This window comes from Notamacropus eugenii, chromosome 5 (genome assembly GCF_028372415.1).
Source record: "Notamacropus eugenii isolate mMacEug1 chromosome 5, mMacEug1.pri_v2, whole genome shotgun sequence".
Classification (NCBI taxonomy): Eukaryota; Metazoa; Chordata; class Mammalia; order Diprotodontia; family Macropodidae; genus Notamacropus; species Notamacropus eugenii.
The window spans coordinates 138434442-138460506 of NC_092876.1; the positions used below are offsets into that span (position 1 = coordinate 138434442).

A 26065-nucleotide genomic window follows, 5' to 3' on the forward strand; every position below is an offset into this window, starting at 1 on the left:
TGGTTGTATTTGGAACTTTATATATCTCCTCAATGTGGATTTCTCCAAGAGCTGATGACACATTTTGAGGACCACACAGAAAACATTTGGGAAAGAGTTGCAGCAGATGTGAAGAGCAGGGTTCTGGAAATTGAGAGCCATTAAAATGAGGGCAAATGAGCATGAAGAAATGTTTTTTCACTTGGGCTCCTGGATGTGTTTCCATCTTTCATGTTCATTTCTCATAGGATTCTCACTGTGTCTTCCAATATGATTACCAGGAAAATACTGCTGATGCTAATCTCCCTGTTAACTCTCTGGGTGCTCTTTATGACTTCAAGAACATTCTCAAAGGTAGGAATTATTTTCTTTTTCAATATCATCTTCTGACTAGACCAAGACAAAAGTGAATTGCGGAGGGGGTCAATGGAATATACTATTTCTACTACTACTACTACTACTACTACTACTACTACTACTACTACTACTACTACTACTACTACTACTACTACTACTACTATTACTACAACTAGTACATATGTAGGGCTTTAGGGGTTTGTAAAGTACTGTATACGTATTAACTCATTTGATTCTCACAACAAACCTGTGAGATAAATGTTTTTACTATCAACATTTTACAGATGATAAAAGTTTAAGTGACTTGTCCTTCTTCACAGAGCAAGTACAATATTACACTTGAAATAATAAAATAGAACAGTAGATAAATGCATTGATGTTTATAATATGAATTCTACCCAGGGTGGTTGAAGCAGTTTGTCTGTGGGTACCAAGTTGCTCCAGCGTTCTTTCTTTTCTAGCTTGGACTAAAATGCTGTTTCTGAAGCTTATTTCAAGCCCTGAAATGCTAACTCTCTGGCCTAGAGGATATCTTCTTCATGTGTCTCAAGCTCAATTTACATGCTAAAGCCAACCACAAGAGTTCACAGAATGGACCCACAACTTAGACATTCCCAAATCCAAAATTAATTTCTGCTTGGTAAAAATACAGAACAAGAGACTGGCTCATTGTCGAGACAGGATTTCTAGAACCTCTACAGGATCTGAAATACAGTAACTTGGTATCAGTGTCAAAACCTTACATGCCATTTCTAATCTTTTGACAATGAGAGGAATTTCATGTGAGAACAGCAAAGACTTGTTCAAGTAATTTGCTTAGCTGTGTGGAGAGGTATTTGGGTAAGGGTGTGGCATCCCCCTGCAGGGGAATGGAGGATATTAGATCATAAAATCAAAGACTTCAATCTGGAAAGGAACTTGAAGTTCTTCTGCTTCAACCACTTCATTTTATAGAAGGGGAAACCAATATCTAGGGAGATTACACAATTTCCCCCAACTCACACAAGTGATGGGATTTGAATGCAGGTCCTCTGACTTCAGATCTTTCACTATATCATGATGCTACTTAAATATTAAAAATTTGGCTTAAAAATAATCAGGAGATACCTGCAAAGCATTCCACCAGATCTAATCCCTTAAATCTATTTGTCATTTCCACTTCAGGTTCATAAGGGATGTTATTTAGGTCATACCTTTATGTCTGATATTCCTCCCTAATATCTTCATGTGATAATAGATCATTTTTCTTAATAATTGGGAAGTGAAAGAAAAGACAGTCAGAAAGCCAACCTGATGACATAAAAGGATCAAAGGAAGGATTTTTGAGGATAGGTCAAACTTATATATATTTGTAGAAAAATGGAGACAAGACAGTGAATAGGAAAAATTGAAGGTATTTGGATGTGAGATGACGATTTGTTACAGTAAAATCTCAAAGGAAGCAAAAGGGATACATCTAAAGGTGCTGGTAGAGCAGGGGGTTCTTAATCTGTGTGTGTGTGTGTGTGTGTGTGTGTGTGTGTGTGTGTGTGTGTGTGTGTACATGAAAGAAAGAAAGAGAGACAGAAAGACAGCTCTTTGCTCTTTGGCAGTCTAGTAAAGACTATGAACCCCTTCTCCAAATAATATTTTTAAAATATGAAGTAAAATCCATTAGAATTAGTGTGGGAACCAATTACATTGAACTGTGGTTATCAAAATACTTTATAAAACAAGTTCAGGTACTTGAGATTAGGAACACTTGCAATGGAATTAGCAGTTTTAGTGAGGAGGAAAGATACCCCTTTCTCTTTGACTGGAGAGAAAGAAGAAAGATAGAGTAATGGTGATTCTGAGGAGAATATTTTAGGAAGTCACTAGGATTTAACAGGATTACATCTATTAAAAATTATAGTCTATGACAAGAGGAAATACAGTTTTGCTATGTATGGGGTAAAATATACTCTCATTACAATAAAAAGTAAGTTTCATATTGTAGGAAAAAGGAGGATGAAAATTTGGGAAGAAAGGAATTTAGCAGAGTTAGAAAGGATAGACATGCTGGGCTTCTTTGGGAAGGTTAGTCAAAGTATAGTTGAAAAAACTTCAGGAATTCTATTCTCTGCTATAGCATTAATCCTAGGCAAGCTGCTCAGTTTCTTGGGTCTTCAATTTCTTCTTTTCTTAAACAATGAGGTTAGATAGGATAATTTCCAAGGTATTTATCACATTACAATATTCAAACCAGTTTCATTTGATTAGTGAGGAATCATAATGTTATTTCCAGTTCTTTTGTTAACTAGAGCTCTGTTCCTTGGCAAGTAATTTAACTTCTGTCCTCAGTGCACCTCAAAAGCAATAAAAGGTGCTACTTGTCTGAACAAAAAGAAGTGTTTGGTAAATTAGCCTATCATGAAATAGGTAGGTAGCCTATCATGAAATAGTGGATAGAGTGCTAGGCCTAGAGTCAAGAAGAATCATCCTCCTGAGTTCAAATCCAGCCTCAGACACTTACTAGATATGTAACCCTGGTCAAGTTACTTCACCCTGTTTGTCTCAGCGCCTCATATGTGAAACAAGATGGAGAAGGAAATGGCAAACCACTGCACTGTTTTTGCCAAGAAAACTTCAAGTGGGGTCACAGAGAGTTGGACAGAGCTGAAACCACTTAACTACAATGACTGAGTCAAGAGCACTCAATTTGGATTAGCAAATTTAGATTCAAACCCTGCACCTACTACCCTCTACTTCTGTACATTTAGCAGGTCACCAAGTTTTTCTGGGTTGCAATTTTCTCATCTGGAAAACAAGTGGTGTGGATTAGGTTAATACTGATTAGAACTGATTTTCAGAAGCTTCAGTTGAATAGTAAGTTCAGAAGACAGACTACAGAGGGTTTAGAAGAGAGGAAGATTAACAGAGATATGTGAGACAAATATAGGGCAATAACTTGGAGAGTTGGCAGGATCTAGTGAGGTTCTGTTTGTTTGGGGGTTTTTAGTTTAGAGAGACAAGTATATTTACAGGGAGTAGGGAAGGAACTTTCCATCTCTAACTACAATCTTACATAATGAAATGATTGGGAGCCTTGGAAAAAAGATATAGTATCATTGCAGGATTTTTAAGAGCTCTCAAATGTCATTGCTAAGCATATTGAGATTTCTAATCATTATTCTAAGGAAAGAACTTAAAAGAAAGAAACAAAAAGTCGTATTACTCCCTCATGTACTTTGATTCAGTGTCACTAGCTTCCTTGCTATTTTTCCTGACTCTGGGTATTTTTACTGGCTGTCCACAAACTTGTAATTCTCTCTCTCTTCATCTTTGATTCTTGGCTTTCCCAGTTTCCTCAAATTTCAGCTAAACGTTCACCTTCAGCAAAAATCCTTTTCCAGTCCTCCTCAATCTTAATGTTTTCCCTGTGAGATGGTCTCCAATTTATCTTACATGCAACTTCTTTAGATATAGATATTTACTGATTATCTCCCCTATCAAATTGTGACCTCCTTAAGGGCAAGTGGTTTTAAAAAAATTTCCTTTGTATCTCTGATGCTTAGCATAGGACATGTATAGCAGTAAGCACTCCAGCATACACAAGAGGGCCTGTTGCACAGGTTCTTAGATCTGTTTTTCAAAAAGGAAAGCAACTTTTTAGGGGTCCACAATCTTCTTTAATTACATTCACCAACAGAGAAAATACAGGCAGAGAAATAAAGACCAACAGACAGGGCTTCCAACTGTCTGACCATTACATACATACACTATTACCTGGGAGAGAAGAACCAACATCTGAGTTTTCAAAACTAGGGGTGCTTCTTAGTGGCAACCCAGAATCTCATTTGGCACATGAACTTTCTTCCGAAGAGTAAACCTGAAAGTAAAATCTCACCTCAGTGAATATATACCCTTTTCAGAGCTGGAGGGCACAACCCTGATAATCCAGTGCCTCATTAGAAACAAAAAGTATGGGCCTTCCTACAAAACAAGTCTCCCCTAATCAAGCTTCCCTTAATGGGCTTCATCAGAGGCTTATTAATGGGCAGGGAAGATGTTTAAGTCTTTCTCCCATCCACCACTAACCTTACATTAACATTATAACATGGCATACTGTTACTCTTTAGTCATGTCCCACTCTTCATGACTTTGTGGACTGTACTGTCCATAGAGTTTTCTTGGCAAAGATACTGGAGTGGTTTGCCATTTCCTTTTACAGTGGATTAAGGCAAACAAACCTGCCAAGAGTGGCATCCAGACATTAAGTGTCTGATGACAGATTTGAATACAGAAAAATAAGCCTTCTTGACCTCAGACCAAACACTCTATCCACTGAGCCATCTAGCTGTGTCTGAATGGCACATGATAGGTGCCTGATAAATGCTTGTTCACTCAACCCTTGATCCTTCTCTCTTTTCTTTGCTAGATCTTCATCAATGTCAATTCTGTGGATATTCCTCTAAACCGTCCTGGACCATCTTCTCTTATCTGTCATATTACTTCATGACCTCATCATCCTCCTTTTGTTCATGATCTCTAATGCAGAAAAACTTCTTGCCCTAACATCTTTTCTGAACTCTAGTCCCATATCACAAACTACCTCTGGGACATTTCAAATGAGAAGACTTCAGGGGCAGAGCAAAGATCTCAGAGTGGAAGCAAGGACTTGCTTGAATTTTCTTCCAAACCCTTCAAAAAACCTGTAAAAAAATGACTAAATAAATTTTAGACCAGCAGAAGCCACAAAATGAGAGACTGAAGCAAATCTTCAGCCTAAGACAACTTGGAAGGTGAACTGGAAGGGGCTATTGCACAGACCTGGGAGCAGAGGCTCAGTCCTGTGTGAGCTGTCGCTGGAATAGATAGGGCTGGAGCAGGCTTTAGGAGACTGAAGCACTGGCAGCTGAAGTGGTTTCTAGATTTTTCAATCCAACAAACTCTAGAGACAGCTTCAAAGGTCATGGGAAAAGTTTCTCACCTGGCCAACAGGAGAGCATGGTCTGGCCTCAGCCCCAAGGGTGACATACTGCTGCTGCTGCAGCAATTGCTTCTAGAGACCTCCACTTAAAAAAGAGCTCAAAAGTCAAGTAATTGGCTGGGAAAATGAGCAAACAGCTGAAAAAAACCTCAGCCTATAGAATCTTATTTGGTGAGAAAGAAGAGCAAAACATACAACCAGAGGAAGACAACAAAATCAAAGCTCGTATATCCAAAGCCTCCACGAAAAATATGAATTGGTCTCAGGCCATGGAATAGATCAGAAAGGATTTTGAAAATCAAGTAAAAGAAGTCGAGGAAAGTTTGGGAAGAGAAATGAGAGTGATGCAAGAAAATCACGAAAAATGAGTCAACAGGAAATCCAAAAAAATGACGAAGAAAGCAACACTTTTAAATTTAGACTAACCTAAATGGCAAAAGAGGTCCAAAAAGCAAATGAAGAGAAAAATGCCTAAAAAGTAGAAGGAGGGGAAGAGCCAAGATGGTGGAGAAGAAAGATACACATATGCTAGCTCTAAGCCCACAGCCCATAAAATACCTGTACAGAAGAACTCCTAAGAAATTCTGGAGCAGTGGAAGCCACACAACAACGGAGTGGAGGAGGTTTCTGTTCCAGAGAGCCCTGAAAAACTGACATCAATGGTCCATCACGCACTGGACCCGGAGCAGAGCCCAGCCCTGCCATGGCCGTGAGGCACTGAGAGGACCAGATCTGAATAGCCTTCAGGGTTGGAATCTCCAGCAGCCGCACAGGTTCCTCCACCCAAAGGTGCCAAAAGTCAGTGAGAGGGGCTTTTCAGTTCACCAAGAGGGGAGTAGGGTGTCTCCATAACTCAGGCCCCCTCAGGAGGCAGCAGCAGAGGCAGCAGGGGACAAGGGCTCCCAAAGCAGGCAGGAGCTTGGATCCATTGTTGAAGGTCTCCACATAAATCCCCTGAGGGAACTGAGCCCCATGAGGCGGCCCTGTCCCCACCTGAGCACCTGAACTTAATCTCACACTGAACAGCAGCCCTGCTCCCACCAAAAGCCCTGAGGCTGGGAAACAGTATTTGAATCTCAAACCCCAAGCACTAGCCGGGCAGATCTGGAGGTGAGGTGGGTGTGGAAAGGAAACTCAGAAGTCAAGCAACTGGCTGGGAAAATGCCCAGAAAAGGGGAAAAAAATAAGACCATAGAAGGCTACTTTCTGGGTGAACAGATATCTCCTCCCATCCTTTCAGATGAGGAAGAACAATGCTTACCATCAGGGAAAGACATAAAAGTCAAGGCTTCTGTGTCCCAAACATCCAAAATAAATATTCAATGATCTGAGGCCATGGAAGAGCTCAAAAAGGATTTTGAAAATCAAGTTAGAGAGGTGGAGGAAAAACTGGGAAGAGAAATGAAAGAGATGCAAGAAAATCATGAAAAGCAGGTCAACACCTTGCTAAAGGAGACCCCCAAAAATGCTGAAGAAAATAACACCTTGAAAAATAGGTTAACTCAATTGGCAAAAGAGGTTCAAAAAGCCAATGAGGAGAAGAATGCTGTAAAAAGCAGTATTAGCCAAATGGAAAAGGAGGTCCAAAAGCTCACTGAAGAAAATAGTTCTTTCAAAATTAGAATGGAACAGATGGAGGCGAATGACTTTATGAGAAACCAAGAAATCACAAAACAAAACCAAAAGAATGACAAAATGGAGATAATGTGAAATATCTCATTGGAAAAACAACTGACCTGGAAAATAGATCCAGGAGAGACAATTTAAAAATTATGGGACTACCTGTAAGACATGATCAAAAAAAGAGCCTAGACATCATCTTTCATGAAATTATCAAGGAAATCTCCCCTGATATTCTAGAACCAGAAGGCAAAAGAAGTATTCAAGGAATCCACCAATCACCACCTGAAAGAGATCAAAAAAGAGAAACTCCTAGGAACATTGTGGCCAAATTCCAGAGTTCCCTGGTCAAGGAGAAAAATATTGCAAGCAGCTAGAAAGAAACAATTCAAGTACTGTGGAAATACAATCAGGATAACACAAGATCTAGAAGCTTCTACATTAAGGGATTGAAGGGCGTGGAATAGGATATTCCAGAAGTCAAAGGAACTAGGACTAAAACCAAGAATCACCTACCCAGCAAAACTGAGTATAATACCCCTGGGGAAAAAATGGTCTTTCAATGAAATCAAGGACTTTCAAGCATTCTTGATGAAAAGACCAGAGCTGAAAAGAAAATTTGACTTTCAAACACAAGAATGAAGAGAAGCATGAAAAGGTAAACGGCAAAGAGAAGTCATAAGGGACTTACTAAAGTTGAACTGTTTACATTCCTACATGGGAAGACAATATTTGTAACTCTTGAAACTTTTCAGTATCTGGGTAGTTGGTGGGATTACACACACACACATACGCACACACACAGAGACAGAGAGCACAGAGTGAATTGAATAGGATGGGATCATATCTTTAAAAAATGAAATTAAGCAGTGAGAGAGAAATATATTGTGAGGAGAAAGGGAGAAACAGAATCAGGCAAATTATCTCTCATAAAAGAGGCAAGCAAAAGACTTTTTAGTGGAGGGAAAAAGAGGGGAGGTGAGAGAAAAACATGAAGTTTACTTTCATCACACTCATTTTGGTATGAAAACCTATCTTACAATATAGGAAAGTGGGGGTGAAGGGGATAAGCAGCGTAGGGGGGGATGATGGAAGGGAGGGCAATGGGAGGAGGGAGCAATGTGAAGTCAACCCTCTTGGGGAGGGACAGGATCAAAAGAGAGAATAGAAGCAATGGGGGGCAGGATAGGATGGAGGGAAATATAGTTGATCTTACACAACATGACTATTATGGAAGTCATTTGCAAAACTACACAGATATGGTCTATATTGAATTGCTTGCCTTCCAAAGGGAATGGGTGTGGAGGGAGGGATGAAGGGAAGTTGGAACTCAATGTTTTAGGCACAGCTGTGGAGTACTGTTCTTGCCACTAGGAAATAAGAAATACAGATAATTGGGTATAGAAAGTTATCTGACCCTACAGGACATAAGAGAAGATGGGGACAAGGGAAGGGAAGGGGAATGTTAAAAGTTGAATAAATAGATTTTAAAAAATTTAAAAAAAAATAATCCAATCGGATCCTCAATGAGAGGTACCTAAGGTTCTTGGGAAATAAATGCAAAAAAAGCTCTCTGGGTTTCTGGGAACCCCCTAGTATGGAAAGAAAGTAGTTCAAGCCCATCTCTTTATCTTGTGCTTTCTAAGATGGTCAGGATCCCTTCAAAGTGGAAATTTAATATTGGGGTACCACTAAATACCATTCAAAAGATTTCTCTTATTTGATTTCAAGTCACTGTGAAGTGAAAAATATTTTTACACAAAGCACAGTAATTTATTCAGCAAGTACTAAATAATGAACAGGTTCAATGGCAGATAATTACATAGAAAGTACTTAAATGCTAACTATGTACTTTAAAATGTTGCAAAAGGGGGTTCATAATTAAATTATAATTACAAGTAAAAAAAAAAAGTAGAATGGGTCAAATGGAAAAGGATGTCCAAAAGCTTGCTGAAGAAAATAATTACTTAAAAACTAGAATGGAGCAAATGGCAGCTAATGATTTTATGAGAAATCAAAAAGCAATAAAACAAAACCAAAAGAATGAAAAAACAGAAGACATTGTGAAATATCTCACTGAAAAAACAACTGACCTTGAAAAATGGATCCAGGGGCGATAATTTTAAAATTATTGTTCTATGAGAATGCCATCATCAATAGAGCTTAGACATTATCTTTCAAGAAATTATCAAAAAAACCCACTTCCCTGATATTCTAGAACCAGAGACCAAAATAGAAATGGAAAGAATTCATTGATTGCTTGTTGAAAGAGATTTCAAAGGGAAAACTTCTAGAAATATTGTTGCCAAATTTCAGAGTTCCCAGATCAAGGATAAAATATTGTATGTAGCCAGAAAGGCAGTACTGGATTTGTCAAAACACAGTCAGAATAACACAAGATTTAGCATCTTCTATATTAAGGGATTGGAGGGCTTGGCAGATGCTATTCCAGAGGTCAAAGGAGGTAGGATTAAAACCAAGAATAATATACTCTGCTGAGTATAATATTTCAGGGGGAAATACGGAATTTTAATGAAATAGAGAACTTTCAAGCATTGTTATTGAGAAGACCAAAAATGAATAGAAAATTTGACTTTCAAATACAAGATTCAGGAGAAACACGAAAAGGTGAATGGAAAAGATAATTTAATAAGGAACTTATTAAAGTTCAACTGCTTACATTTCTACATGGAAAGATGATATTTGTAACTCATGAGACCTTTCTCAGTATTAGAGTTGTTGGAGGGAATGTGTATACATACATGCATATATGTGTGTATGTATATACATATATACATACACATATATATTGTGTGTATACATATAGATAGAGGGCACAGGGTGAGCTGATTATGAAGGGATGATATGTAAAAAACAAAATTAAGTGTTGAGAGCAATGTACTGGAAGAAAGAGAAAGTGAGAGGTAGAATGTAGTAAATCATCTCATATAAAAGAGGCAAAAAAGAGGGTTTATAATGGAGGGGAAGAAGGGAAAGGTCAGAGGGAAGATGTGAACCTTACTTTCATTAGATTTGGCTTCAGGGAATAATATACACACTCAACTGGGAATGGAAGTCTAATTAACCTGCAGGAAAGGAGGGGGGAAGGGGATAAGAGAGGGGGGATAATAGAAGGGATCACAGATTGGGGGATGGGGTAATCAGAAGCAAACACTTTTGCATAGGGACAGGTCAAAGGAGAGAAATAAATAAATGGAAGGCAGGACAGAATAGAGGGAAATATAGTTAGTTTTTTGCACATGATAGCCTTGGAAGTGTTTTGCATGACTACATATGTATAACCTATATTGAATTGCTTGCCTTCTCAATGAGGGGGGGTGAGGAGCAGGGAAGGGAGAAAATGTGGAACTCAAAGCTTTAAAAATAAATGTTAAAAATCGTTTTCACATGCAACTGGGAAATAAGATATATATAGGCAATGGAGTATAGAAATCTGCCTTGTCCTATAGGAAAATAGAAGATAAGGGAATAAGGCATGGGGAGGTGATAGAAAGGAGGGCAGATTGGAGGAAGGGATAATCAGAATATACACTGTCCTGGCAAAGGGGCAGGGGAGAGAATGGGAGAAAATTTGAAATTCAAAATTTTGTGGAAGTGAATATTGAAAACTGAAAATGAATAAATTTAATTTTTAAAAAATGAGAAGACCTTTAAGCATCTCAAGCCCAGCATGTCCAAAGGGAGAATTTTCTTCCAAAATTATATCATCCAGACTTTCAAGGCACCACCATTCTTAGAGTCAGCCAGGTTTACAACTTTGCTGTCATCTTTAACTCTTCATTCTCATTGTTCCCATATATCCCAATTAGTCCATTGCCAAACTGTGCAAGTTCTATTTTCGTACTATCACTCATGTAAACCCCTTCTCTCTATTTTTATACGTGCCACCTTATTTCATGGCTTCATCACCTCTAGCCTGATATTACAATAACCTTCTAATATGCCTCCCTGCCTCAGGTTCCTCTCCTCTCCAATCCATCCTTTACCTATCCATTAAAATGATTTTCCCAAAGTATGAGACTGACCATGTATACACACATCTGCATATACAGATTGACCATACAATAAATAAAAAAGTTTTTTAATTATTTGCTTTTTCAGGAATCGGGGAGTATTATCAGTCAAAGAGATCAAGAAGGACTTTACAATCATACAACTGGTCAACACTGGACTTCTTCTTTTTCCTACTTTCCTTTTAATCTCTCTAACTTTCAAGTTGATTCTTGTTGACTTGTCTGTCTAACTGCTCTAAGGCTCTCTTCTCAAGTGGCTGCTTCCAAGTATTAGTGATCAAAAATGATAGAATAATGAAGATTGAAGATGAAAACGTTTTCATTCAGAACTTTGTAAAGCCACTCATCATGATACTCAAATTAGGACAGTTTCTATGATCTGCACACTGAATTATGTTTCTTGTTGTTTCAGTTTGGGTCCACATTAAGACTTCCCATCTCTGTACATCACCAGAACACTTCCAAAAAGCTCTTATCTACTTATAAACCACTTGCTACAGCTACTCCACTCACAGAGATCCAGAAGAAAACAAACAAAATAATCCATCAGCTAGACCAGCTTATCCCACACAGACCATTCTCCAGTGTGAACACCACCACTAGTGCAGCCCACAGTGTGGCCACCATCTTTAATCCAAAGACCAACTACTGCAGGGGAGATCAGTTAGATATTCTCCTGGAGGTGAGAGACTACTCAGGACAAAGAAAAACATATGGAGGGGACTTCTTAAGGGCCAGGATTTCTTCCCCAGATCTGAAAGCAGGAGCTTCAGGAAAAGTGACTGACTTTAACAATGGCACCTACCTTATCACCTTCACATTATTCTGGGTGGGCAGAGTCTCTGTATCTCTTCTGCTCATCCACCCCAGTGAAGGAGTGTCTGCACTCTGGAAAGCAAGAAATAGGGGCTATGATAAGGTGATTTTCACAGGCCAATTTGCCAATGGTACATCCCAGGTCTTCACTGAATGTGGCCTGGTTTTAAATACAAGCACTGAATTGTGCCAATACCTGGACCACCAAGATCAAGAAGCTTTCTACTGTGTGAAACCTCCACATGTATCCTGTGATGCATTCACTCATTTGAAGACCAGGAATAGTCGAGTATCTCATCTTAGTATAAAAGAGAAAACTCTTTTTCAAAGGTAAAGAGAATTTCAAATATGCAAACCAATGTAGATAGAAAAGTAAGGGTTCCATACTTCATGTGAAAACTCTTTTCCTAACTGAGCTATATTAATGCAGAGTTAGAGTCACATGAAATTAATTCATAGAAAGGGAGATTCTTGGAAAAGCATTTTCTTTTATACACAATTTTAGTTTCCAGAAAGTGACTGAAAATCACCAGATTCTTATAAACAAGTCTTGCTTTTCTGGTGTCTGGAAAGAGACATGGTAGGCTAGAATTATATGCAAAAATCTTCAGTCAAAATGTAATTGAAATAAGTGGAATAGTTCACATATATGAACTTGGAAGTGTTGATTGTAAATATCCCTATGTAAACCTAGAGGATAATAGCAGAAAAGAACAAAGTACACAGAAGTTTAAGAAAGACTGGAAATGGGCTGATCATTGAGTCTGGGTGTATAACTGATAAATTTATCTTTCTGTCTTTTGAAGGTCCAATGTGGGGGTTGAAATTATGAAAAGTTTTAAAGCCATTGAGGTCTCAAACTGTAACAGTAAGTCACCTCTATGATGTACTGGGTGATACTTGTTCCCTTGTCTTTTTAAATGAAATTTTTTTCTCTTATATAATTTTCACTTGGCACAAATCAGAGGAATTAGAAAAGTATCCTTCTTTATTTTAAAAAAACCTGCATGCAAGGAAAGTTTTTCAATCTAAGTTAAAGCCAGTCTTCATTCTGGGTTCAATTCTCTTCCTGCCATCATCACCATCTTGGTATTTAGAACTTCTGTTGAATTGTATGTAACTGAACAAGATGGAAGAATTTAAACTTATGACTTACATCTATATACTCTCCTAAATATTTGATGGAGGTGCACAAAATCATAATTAGAAAGCTCTAATGGTATGTGTGTGTGTGTATGTGTTTATTATACTAGTCCTTTGGTTTAACTGTTTTCTTTCCTATATACCAGAAATTCCATTTATTTTTAGCAATCAAGCTCCAAAGGTGTTTTTTTTTAATTTCTTTTAGTGAAACACTCTCAGTAGGAGTCCTTAAACTTTTCTTTAAACTTTCAGTTTTGCCATGTGAATTTCAGTGATAAATACAGATCTTCCTTACTTTATTAAATAGGGAAATTTCAGCTAAGTTGTGTGTAAAATAAATCTCAGTAAAGCAAATTCCATTTGGTCAGTGGCTTAGATTATTAAATCTGAGCTTTGATACCTAGAAAAAAACTCTCAAAGACTAGATTAAAAACTTTTGGTGAGTTGTAATTTCTTTGCTTCTGCCCAACTTCCTAAACTCAATCATTGGCTATCTTCTATAAATTTTACCTTTCTAATCAGAATTGCATCTCTCTATTTTTCTCTATCTACTTCAATCCTTAGTTCAATCCCTAATACCCTAATGCCCTGATACCTAATTCAATCCTTCCCTCCAATGCATGTTTCCCACAATTGCCAGATTTATGCCATATGTATAGATTAGTTCATGTTATTCCTCTGTTCCATATCCTTCCAGCAAGATCACAAGTAACTAGGTTCTATCTTACCATTCCATCCAATGTCACCCTGCCATTTCAATTTTCCTATAATTTAGCCACATGACTATCCCCTATGTAAGGCCTGAGTTTTCCTTTCCTCTAGATTCACAGCTTTGCTTAAACTTTCAATGTCCTCTACCCCAGTCTTAATTTCAATCTGTTAAAACACTACTTATCCTCTAAAGTCCTCTTCAAATGCCACCTCCTCCAAGTAGTTATAATTGATCTTTAATAGTCATGAATGATCTTTCCCTATTCAGATTTCACATAAAAGTTTGTAGGCACATCTCTTATGCACTTTATATATTATTTTAAATTAGTCATTTATGTTTGTGACATATTGGTTGGTTGGTTGCTGCCTTTCTTTCTTGAAGAGGACCAAAATGACATCACTGTCTTAGAGGCAAGTTACAATGTGTCTGACTGTGACTAATCAGTCCAATATGAGCTCAGAATTCTCTACCACAGTTCAGGCACAAATAATCCATGTGAACATTTGAGGTGGATTCTTTAAATTTGTGCATCTCGAGTTTCTTTTTAGCTACTTCAATTCTGTGTTGTTCACAGAGCACAGCATCTTCTCTGATAAGGGCACAACATTCTGGGTGGTCCTGTGTCAATGTCTTGCATGTCACTCAATCAGTTCAAAAGTTCTTAAAAGAGACTTTGAGCGTCTTTGTATCACTTCTTCTGACCACCATGTGAGCTCTTGCTCTGGACGAGTTCTCCATAAAATAGTCTTTGAGGCAAGCATAAATTTGGCATTTCAACAATGTGACCAGTCCATTGCAGTTGTGCTCTCTCCAGTAGAATTTGGATGTTTGGAGAGCATTCCATGCACAGGGACAGTCAGAGAGAATACCCAGAGCTGAGAAATAGAATTTCTTTGTCATGGAGCAACCAGGAAGCCAGTGTCACTGGATCAAGAGTATGTGTTGGGGAATAAGGAATAAGAAGATTATAGGGATAGGAAGGGGCAAGATTATGATGTTTTGAATACTAAATAGAGCATTTTGTATTTTCTCCTGAAGGCAATAGGAAGTCACTGGAGTTTATTGATGGGGGAAGAGAGAGAAAATGTGAGACCTTCACTTTAAGAAAATTATTTTAGTTAGTCAATGGAGGATGGTTTGGAATGTGAGAGAGACCTAAGGAAGGCTATTGCAGTAATCAAGACCTCAGTGATGATGGCCTGCACTGGAGTAGTGGCAGTGTTCAAGAAGAGAATGGGGTGTGTGTCAGAGATACTGCGAAGGTGAAATCAATAGGCCTTAGCAAAATTAGAAATGTGAAGAAGGGTGACCGATAGTTAAGAGTTAAGAATGATTCTTAGCTTGTGAGCCTGAGGAACTGAGAAGATGATGTTGCCCTATCTAGTACTAGGGAAGGTAAGACTTAGTGGGGAAGAAGGTTTTGGAGAAGATAATGAGTTGTGTTTTGGACATATTGATTTTTAAGATGTCTATTGAACATCTAATTCAAGATGTCTGAAAGATAGTTCGAAATGCAAGATTAGAGGTCAACAGAAAAGCTGGGACAGTATAGATATGAGAATCATCAGCACAGAGATGATAATTAAATTCATGGGAGCTGATGAGATCTCTGAGTGAAGTAATACAGAAGGAGAAGAGAAAGGGTCCAGGACAGAAATGTAAGGGATATCTACAGTTAGAAGGTATGATCTAGAAGAGGATCTACAAAAATCAGACAAGAACTAATTAGGTAAGTAGGAGGAGAACCAGGAGAGAATGGTGTCCCAAAAACATAGCAAGAAGAGAATACCAAGGAGAGAAGAGTGATTAGCAGTGTCAAAATCTGCAGAGAGGTCAACAAGAATGAGAATTGAAAAAGGGCCATTGAATCTGGCAGCTAAGTGCTCATTTGGAGACAGCAGTTTCAGTGGAACAATAAGATTAAAACCCAGACTGTAAGAGGTTAAGAAGACAATGAGAGGAGAGAAAGTGGAGATACATATTGTGTATAGCCTTTTCAAGGAGTTTAGCTATAAAAGGAAAAATAAATATAGGATTCTAGTTAGCATGGATGGGAAGGTGAAGTAAGCTTTTGATTTTTTTTTCAGGATAGGTGAGAGATGGGTATGTTTGCAGGCAGTAGGAAATGAGCCAGTAGACAGGGAGAGATTGAAAATAAGTAGAAGGGGGGAATGACAGAGTAAGCAGAATACTGGAGATGGGATAGAATGAAATTATTTGAACAAGTAGAGGAATTAGCCTTGGTAAGGAGTAAGGCCACCTTATCATGTGAGACAGAGGTGAAGGAGGAGATAGTGATAAAAGGCATCTGAGTGATAGGAGATGAGGAAGAGTGGAAAAGAGGGAGTTCATGGAAAATAGCCTCAGTTTTCTTTTAGAAAATAAGAGTCAAAATTCTCAGCTGAGAGAGTAGGGGTAGGTGGAACCATGGAAAGTTTGAGAAAGGATAAAAAAGTTGGGAAGGCCCTCTGTGGAGAGTGGGAGAGTGAATTGATAAGGGAGGTATAATAGGATTGCCTAGCAACCACAAAGATCCAGTTGAGGTTATGTTTTGCTTAGCAGATGGAAGATGATTCAGCCAAGGATATTGAGTAATAGCAATACATGTAAAAGGAGAATAAGGAGAGGAGGAAGAGAAACATTTCAGGATGATGAGGCAGTCTATAGTGTCAAAAGCTACAGAGAGGGCAAGAATAAAGAATGATAAGAACTGAGAAAAAGACCATCAGATGCATGAATGACTAAAAAACATTTATTCAATGCTTATTATGTGCCAAGTACCTAGGATACAAGTACCAAAGCAAGGAGAGTCCTTGTTCTCAAGAAGCTTAGAGTCTAATGAATAAAACAACACACATTGGGAAGTGGTGGCCAGAGAAGATATTTTAGTCTGGAAAGGTAAAGTGATAGTGAATTGAGCCATAGGAGAGTAGAATTTAATACGCTCCATGAAAAAACAATGGCAAAGTTAATTAGATCATGTTTTGTAACTCCAGAACTGGAGAATTAGCTGTAGAAAACCTAGAGAGAAGAAAATATCAAGAACGAAAGAGGGATCAACAGTGTCAAAAGTTGTAGAGAGGTCAAGAAGAATGAGAATTGAGAAAAGGCTACTGGATTTCGCAACTAAGAGATCATCATTAACTGAAGAAAGTATTTTTGGTAGAATGATAAGGTCAGAAGCCAGATTGTAAGAACATATGTGTGTGTATGTGTGTGTGTATAATATACACATAAACATATTATATATTACATGCATAAAATATTACACTTCAAATTACAAATTGCTCAAATTTTATATTTTTGAGTGCAAATAGATACACATATACATATGAGCACACACATATTTCATATATATGTATGTATACGTATATGTACATCAAGTTATGCATGGAAACATGATGTGAGGAGAAGGAGATTTCAAGTTGAGCAAGTTTGTCTGTATATATGTACATGCATGTATGTTTACTGTGAAGGGATGGCAACTTCAAATAGAGGATTAAAAAAAGATTGGTGAGATATTGCAATGTTTGTAGGAAGCCATTTTGAAAGACGAGAAAGAGATGAAACTATGAAGGTGGCAAGCTCCAAGAGAAAAAAGGACACGACAGGATTCTAGGGCATTTGCAGAAATATTGGTATTGCCAGGGAAAAGAATCAAAGTAGTAGAAAATCAGGGATGATGTCAGGGGACTTTGAGGTGGAAAACATGGAGTAAGGGGGAACACATGACAGAGGGACTCACTTTTCTATTTAGCAAGAAGGCAAGATCTTCATTTACTTTTGCTAAATTTATTAATTTATTTGTTTTCAGTTTTTAACAATCACTTCACAAGTTCCAAATCCCTCCCCACTCCTATCTCCCTGTCTTCCCAAGATGGCATACAATCTTATATGGGTTCTACACATACATTTCTATTAAATACATTTTCATATTGGTCATGTTACATGGAAGAATTAAAATGAATAGGAGGAAAAAACCATGAGAAAAACAAAATATAGCAAAAGAGAAAATAGTATGCTTCATTCTGTGTTTCAGCTCCATAGCTTTTTCTCCTAATTTGGATGGCATTTTGCATCATGAATGCTTTGGAAATGTTTTAGGTCCTTGAATTGCTGTGCAGGGCTAAGTCTGTCAAAAACAGTCCTCACACACTGTGGCTCTTACTGTGTACTGGGCTCACTTCACTCAGTATCAGGTCATGTAAGTCTTTCCATGTTTTTCTGAAGTCTGCCTGTTTGCCATTTCTTATAGCAAAATAGTATTTCATTATATTCATATACCAAAACTTGTTCAGCCATTCCCCAAATGATGGGCATCTTCTCAATTTCCAATTCTTGGTCACCATAAAAAGAGCTACTACAAATATTTTTGTACATGTGGGTCCCTGTCCCATCTTTATGATCTCTTTGGGATACAGCCCTAAAAGTGGTATTGCTAGATCAAAGGGTACGCATATTTTTATAGCCCTTTAGGCACAGTTCCAAATTGCTCTCCAGAATGGTTAGATCAGCTCACAGCTCCAAAAATGAATTAGTATTCCACCTCTCCGTACCTTTTCCAACGTTTATCATTTTCCTGTTTTTTCATGTTAACCAATCTCATAATCGTGATGTGGTACCTCAGAGTTGTTTTGATTTGCATCTCTCTAAACAATAGTGATCTAGAGCATTTTTTTAAATAGCTATAGATAACTTTAATTTCTTCCTCTGAAAATTGCCTGTTCATATCTTTTGACTATTTATTAATTGGGGAATGATTTGTATACTTGTCAATTTGACTTGGTTTTCTATATATTTTAAAAATGAGGCCTTTATCAGAGACAGTACTTGTAAAAATTCTTTCCCAGTTTTTTGCTTCCCTCCTAATCTTGTTGCATTGGCTTTTTTTGTGCAAAAACTTTTCAATTTAATGTATTCAAAATTACCTATTTTGCATTTCATAAGATTTTCCCTCTTTTTTGACCATAAATTTCTTCATTCTCCATAAATCTGACAAAAAACTATTCCTTGCTTTCCTAATTTGTTTAGAGTGTCATGTACCCGTTTGGACTTTATTCTGGTATATCATGTCAGGCCCAGGTATATTCCTAGTTTCTGCCACACTATTTTCCAGTTTTCCCAGCAGTTTTTGTCAATGAGTTCTTATCCCAGAACCTGGGATCCTTGAGCTTATCAAACAGTGGATTGCTATAGTCATTGACTGCTGTGTCAGTCTGTTCCAGTGGTCTACCCCTCTATTTTTTAGCCAGTACCAAATAGTTTTGATGATTGCTACTTTATAATACTATTTAAGATCTGGTGTGGCTAAGCCACCTTCCCTAGCATTTCTTTGCATTCATTCCCTTGATATTCTGGACCATTTGTTTTCCAGATTAATTTTGATGTTATTTTTTTCTAGCTCTATAAAATAATTTTGGTAGTTTGATTGGTATGGCACTGAATAAGTAAATTAATTTAGGTAGAATTTTCATTTGTGTTATGTTATCTCAGCCTACCCACAAGAAATAATGTTTTTCCAATTATTTAAATCTAACTTTGTCTCTGGGTTTGTTTTGTCAAATATTTCATAGTGTCTAAAATAACTTTAGATGGGATTTCTCTTTCTATCTCTTGCTGTTTGGCTTTGTTAGTAATATATAGAAATGCAGATAAGAAGGCTAGATGTTTGGCCTAATTATTACCATTTTGTTAAACTTGACTAAAACTGTTTCTCCAAGATCCAGTGATCTTGGTAGTGCCAAGACTTCATCTTTGCTAATTTTTCCCCATTATTTTCTTTCATAGCCTTTATAAGCATTTTATTCTTATACATGAACTTTGTTGCTAGGAAGCTAAGTGGCATAGTATATAGAGAATAGGAGCTGGAGTTCTGGGAAGACCTGAGTTCAAATCCAGCCTCTGACACTTACTAGTTATTTGACCCTAGTTAAGTCACTTCATCTTTATTTGCTTTATTTTCCTTCTCCATGTAAACTGGGTAATAATAATGGTACCTACATTCCAGGATTGTTGTGAGGATCAAATGATATGATATTTGTAAAGTATCTTACAAACCTTATAGTGCTACATTAATGCTGACTATTAGCTATTTTTATTTTATGTAATTGTATAAAGTATTATGTTAGTAATTTTATGTAAATCAACTTTTTTTTAATCAGACAGTGAAGTTGAGAGAGAAAAATGTCATACTGGAATAAAGGTCCCTGTTCCCAGTGGTTATGCTTTGCAAGAAAAGTGGATTCCAACATCATGCAAAATTATTCAATTTAATGCTATGAATATAATCGGTGATTGCTTGAAAAGAAAACTCATTTACCTCATGGGAGATTCCACACTACGTCAGTGGATACTCTACTTTCCTTCAATGATGAAAAGTATGTCTCTCTCCTATGTTAATTTCCAAATTAAAGCTGAATTTCATTTTGTTTAAAGTGACATTTATTTGCATTTTCGTTTTGGACTTATGAACAAATGTATTAAAAAACACCCTACAGAAATATAGCTTTATATAGTTCCTAAATATATTTTCTCATGTATAAATTGTGAAGGAATTGAGTTAGACTTTAAAGTACCTTCACACTCTCTGCAAGACTGTTCTCCCTTTGATGGTTAAGAATGATGCTCTTACCAATCAAGTTCTTGAGGAGCAGGATATATGGTTGATCATGTTTTCAATAGTATTACAGATCTCTCCTTTTTTCTGAAATAAACATTCATTTGTTTTTCACCAGCTCTGAAATTTTTTGATCATCATGGAAGTGGAAATTTTAAGAGATTTGTACTTGTGGATATGGAAAGACATATTCAAATTCAGTGGAAAAAACATGGACATCCATTTGTCACTGAACAACTCTTCTCAATGAAAGATGATGAGTATATCACCCGTGAAATTGACAGAATAGCAGGAGACAAAAACACAGCTATTGTCATTACCATTGGACAACATTTCCGACCCTTTCCCATTGATATCTTCATACGAAGGGCCATCAATATTCGAAGGGCCATTGAGCGATTATTCTTGAGAAGCCCAGACACCAAAGTCATCCTCAAAACTGAAAACATAAGGGAGATGTACATCGAGGCTGAGAGATTTGGTGACTTTCATGGCTATATTCAATATCTTATTATGAAGGACATTTTCCAAGACCTCAATGTAGGTGTCATTGATGCCTGGGACATGACTATTGCATATGGCACAAACAATGTGCACCCACCCAACCACGTTGTTAGAAATCAAATTAACATGTTTTTAAATTATATCTGCTAAGAGACAGATGAACAAAATCACCAGGGATCTCTCTCTATGGATGTAGTAGATTTACCTGATATGTTCCACAGCCAGAGAGAATCACATTTAAAAGAATAATTCCAAAGTTCCATGGAGTAAATTTATTAGAGAAGATGGCATTCAGAGAATAGAAATTTAAATGATTAATGTTTTGGAAAAATCTCTAAAGAAAGCTTATAGGAAAAAGTAATACATTTTTAAGCCCATGAAATATTATGTTGAGGGTGTGCTCTGATTTCCACTGTGGATCAAATAAAGAGAAGCAAACTTAAATGAGAGGATGAGGCACTTCTGAAACTATATGAGTCATGTCATATGAAGAACTTCTACTGTTCCTATCAGCAACTCAAGTCAAGCACTCAGAAAAATATGTCTATGCTATCTTCAAATCTTGCAAACGTATCATTCTTGCTTTTATCCAAGTCATCAATTAAAAGCAGAATAGCATAGGACCAAAGTAGGTCACTAGGACACTCTACTGAGCCATTCTTCTAATTTGACATTCACTTACATATGACTACCACATACATTCAATCACTCAAGTAGTTTCAGATTATTCCAAATATATCTTCATTTTGTTGACAAGTGTGGCAGAAAAGAAAAGTATTTACTTTCAATGTAGCCAAGATTAGGGAAGGCTTTAGAGAATACCTAGGGAGCAATGGGATCTCTAAGGAAGAAAAATTATCTTAAAGATTGTTGTAAAATTGTCAGAAAAGAAAACAATCATTTCTCCAAAAGCAATGGAGGCCTATATAATACTGTGCTAGGATTGGTAAACAGGTCCTAGAAAGGCAAAGATACCCTTGCCAAACCAAATTAAGGGAGGTAGTATGGAACAGTGGGAAAAGTGATGAATCTGGAATCAGAATTACTTGGGTTTGATTTCCAACTTAAACATATATATTCAATTGGGTAGTTATGGACAAGTCATTTAATTTTTTTTTGGCTTCTCTTTCTTCATCTATAAAAATGGGATCAATAATTATTCTAAAGTATTCCTCATAGCTTTGCTTTCAGGCATAAATGTTTAAAAAACTATGTCTTCTACTTCCTTAAGGCTGGGATCTGTAGAGCTTCCCAGGCATGTTGACTTGTCAGGACATTGTTATGCTCTTTCCATGAAATGCAGTTTCCTTAAGCCTCCTATTCACAAAGCTATTCAGATCTGCACTTTGGGCTTTGAGGGATTTTCCCCTTTCAAGCCATAGAAGACATTAAAGGGCAAGGTAGTCATATCTCCAAGGAGTTTACCTGTCTCAGGTTGTAGACAGTGCTATAGAGATAGGTAGTCTTGTCTCTGTACTCTCTTCAAACAATCAAAGGTGCTTCACTCTAAACAGCTCTCAGCAATAATACCTTTCCTCCAATCATATCAGCTCATCAGTATCACTTATAAAACCTAGTCAGCTGGTCTCAGCTAAGCTTAGGACACATCTGCTTTTGCCTTCTCCTTTTGCTTTATGTTCTTGTCTTTTTCCAGCTTCTTGGATTCATTAGTGATCTCCGTCTCTGTCTCTCTCTGTCTCTCTCACTCTCTCTCTTTCTCTCCCTGTCTCTCTGTCTCTGTCTCTCTCTCTCTGTCTCCCTCTCTCCTGACTTTTTGATAGCTTAGCTTCTAAACCTGAAGCATTTCTTTTGGTTTTTTCTTGACTTCTCCCTCAAATCAGGCATACCAACACCTCCTGCTCTCATAATCCAAAGACTTGAGTGGTTACCTATTACACTTGGGATGAAGTAAATAGTATGTCTTCTGACTAATCCCCTCTTACCTTTCTCATCTGTTTAAATTTTATTCCCTTCTACACATTCTAAAATCCTTCCATATTAGCTGACTTGTTCCTCTTACGTGACCTATGACTTTGCAATGACCCTCTTCCATGTCTGGAATGCCCTCCCCCTCCCCACTTATTGCCATCTCTTATTATCCTTGTCTTCCTTCAAGACTCAGCTGAAATGTTCTCTGTAGAAAGCTTCCATTAGTTCCCCATGTTCAACCCTAAGCCACTAAAGTCTTTCCTTCTAAGGTTAACTCCAATTTTCTCTGGATAAATTTTGCATGCATCCACTTATTTATACGTTATTCTGCCCCCTAGAATGTAACCTCCTTGAAGGCAGTGACTTTTATTTTTACTCTATTTTCTCCAAAATTTAGTCTTCTTTTTTAATTAACAAGAATTTATCTTCTCTCTGTCACTTCCAGTGAAAAATTTTAAAGGTGAAAAACTTTATAACAAATAAATATAGTGGGGGAAAAACAAAAACAAATTCTGCATTATATATCCCAAAATGTATTTCTCATTTCTGCTTTTTCAGGCTATCACTTCTCTTCCAAGATGTGAGTAGTGCACTTTATCTTTGATTCTCTGAAATCATAATTGCATTTAATTGATCATAGTTCTAAAGGTTTTCAAAGTTGTTTTTTTTCTATCTAATGTTATTGTTATATAAACTGTTCTCCTATTCTGCTCATTTCACTCTATATCAGTTCACAGAGGTCTTCCCAGTTTCCTCTGAAACTATACATTGCATTATTTCTTTTAAATCATAGCATTCTATTGTATTTCAAAACAACATGTATTTAACTATTTCCCAATAAGTTATCTCCTTGGTTTCCACTATTGTGCAACTATGAAAAGAACTGCTATATATTTTTGTAGGTATATATACATGTGTGTATATATGTAGGTATATGTGGGTATATATATATATATATGTGTGTGTGTGTATATATGTATATAATGTGTGTTTGTGTGTGTATGTATAGAGAGAGAGAGAGACAGACAGAGAGAGAGAGATTTTTTTTTATCTCTTTGGGGTATATTTCTGATAGTGGTATCACTGGGTCAAAGGGTATGTAGATATAGTTTAGTGACTTTTGAGGTAGAATTCAAAATTGCTTTCCAGAACGGCTAGACCAACTCCCAGCTCCACTAGCAATTCTATTAATGTACCCATTTCCCTGAGGTTTCTCTAATAGTTAGCAATTTTTTATTTTGCTATCTTTGCCAATCTGATGGGGGGTGGAGGGACCTTCATTCAATTATCTCTCAGGTACCTTTTCATTTACATTTTATCTCAATCACTAAAATATAAGCTCCTTGAGGGCAGTTACTGGTTTTTGACTTTCTTTGTATCTACAGGACTTATCACAGCACCTGACCCATAGGAAATACTTAATAACTACTTGTTGACTGATTTCTAATGTTTCTTAATGAGAAATAACAGCTGGAAATATCTTCCCCAATACTTCTCTTGCAATCCTAAATGCTTTGATTTTGTTCATGAAATATCATTTTAATTTAATGTAATAAAAATTTTCCCTAATGCCTTCTATGCTTACCTTTGTTCTTTGTGTCATTAACAAGTCTCCTAGAAATGGCATTTTTAGACATCATATTACATCATTAAGCAATAGTTTTTAAAATTATTTGGTATTGGATAAGAATTTAAAAGTAAATCAGTGGAAGAATAGATTTAAAATAATCAGAAGATATTAAGCTCAATAACTTAGTTACAAACATGAAAGCAAATATAATTACTTTAGGTAATCTTTCTTTCCCTATTTATCACAAATTGCTAGGAAAACTGGAAAACAGTTTGGGAGAAATTAGGATTAGACTAATATCTTATACAATGCACCAAAGTAAGTTAAAAATTGATCTCTTTTCTGAGAATAAAAACTTCTATAAAAAAATAAAAGAGAACCAATTGTAAGCCCAAGCAAAGTGGGATTTTTGTTGTTTCTTTTCTGGAGTTCAGTTTCCTAGGTTCAGGCTCATTTAAAAACACCTGACAGGCACTTTGCGGTTGGGCTGAGTCATGAATGCTTCTGTTTCTCAGGCTATTAGTTGAAAACTATATATACAGGGAAGTTGATATTTTGCTTTGGGGGTTATTGCTTATGAGAAGGACTATTTGATTCTCTGGATGGGACTCTGAACAACTTTTGGTTGGGAGTCCTCCCCCACCCCCCGCTACTCAGATGTTGGTGTTCCTCCATCTGGTGGTATGTAGGTGGTTGTATTACTTTGTCGAATAGTTGGAGCCCTGTCTGTTGAATCTTTGTAATTATTTCTCTGCTTGTATTTTCTCCATGTTCAGGGTGCTGACCTTTCTCCTGAACCAGTGAATGACTTATGTATGTTTGATTAAAGAAGATCATCGCCTCCTTAAACGTTGCTTTCCTTTTAGCAAAGCAGATTAAAGAATCTGTGCTAGCAGGCCATCTTGGGTATGCTAGGATGCTTGCTAGTGCACCAAGCAAGTCAGGTACCTTTCACAGCATGGTTAGAAGGGAATTCTTTCCCAGGCAAGGGACCAAGGTGATCACTAAAGATAAAAAGAAAATAATTTCAACAATATGAATTTGAAAAGTTTTTGCATAAACAAAATCAATAAGGAGATAAAGGGAAACTACCAATTAGGAAAGTTTTGCATTGAATATGTCATATTGTTGATTGATTTTTGATAACCAAGATTTCAACATATTTGTGTATACATAGACATGTGTATACACATATGTGTAGTTATTGTTGTGTTCATCCTTTGCTGCTGAAGAAGACCATACCATCAGAGAAATCATGACATGACTATCACTTGACTTCGTTTTGAGTGAGGGAGGGTTGTGAAAGGTTACCAGCCTCACTTATCCTCTAGAGCCATCAGTATCCAGTGACCAGATTTTCATCTGGATGACTGGAGATGGCCCAGGATGCAATGGGAGACCTTGTCCCCTTGAGGCCAAGGCTTATTCAGTATTCACTTACGATGAGGTAATGCCCATTCAGTGAATAAGCCTGTTTAAGAAGTAGTTAGGGGATGGTCCCTTTAATGAGCCAAAGAAAAATAACTAAATCAAGTTGGGAGAGAAACAGCAACGGTTACTATTTAGAAACACTCTTAAGCCAGGAGGGTCTCCAAAACAGCCCTTAAGTGGAGCTTGGGCAGGGGTCTAGTGTGGTAAAATCTATGTGTTTCAGAGTACAGTAGTTTTAATGTTTTGAGGAAGGAAAAGGAAGGAAAGGAAAGGGAAGGGAAGAAATCTAGCCAGTAAACTCCAGGTTAACTGGGCATCCTCTGACCTTCCAAATTCACCTTCCTTTCGATAGGAGAAGGAGGGGAGGAGGAGACAGACAGAAGAGGAGGAGATGAGTTACCTG

The 26065-nt window shown here is 37.1% G+C and overlaps 1 protein-coding gene across 1 annotated transcript; it reads left to right on the forward strand.

Moving 5' to 3' along the window:
- Positions 1-210: 210 nt before the first annotated feature.
- LOC140505242 (NXPE family member 1-like) lies at positions 211-20882 on the forward strand. The gene is made up of 5 exons (XM_072611044.1): positions 211-333; positions 11354-12087; positions 12564-12625; positions 19774-19989; positions 20347-20882. Exons 1-5 carry the CDS (start codon positions 211-213, stop codon positions 20880-20882), a joined length of 1671 nt encoding a protein of 556 aa, XP_072467145.1.
- The last annotated feature ends 5183 nt before the right edge of the window (positions 20883-26065 follow it).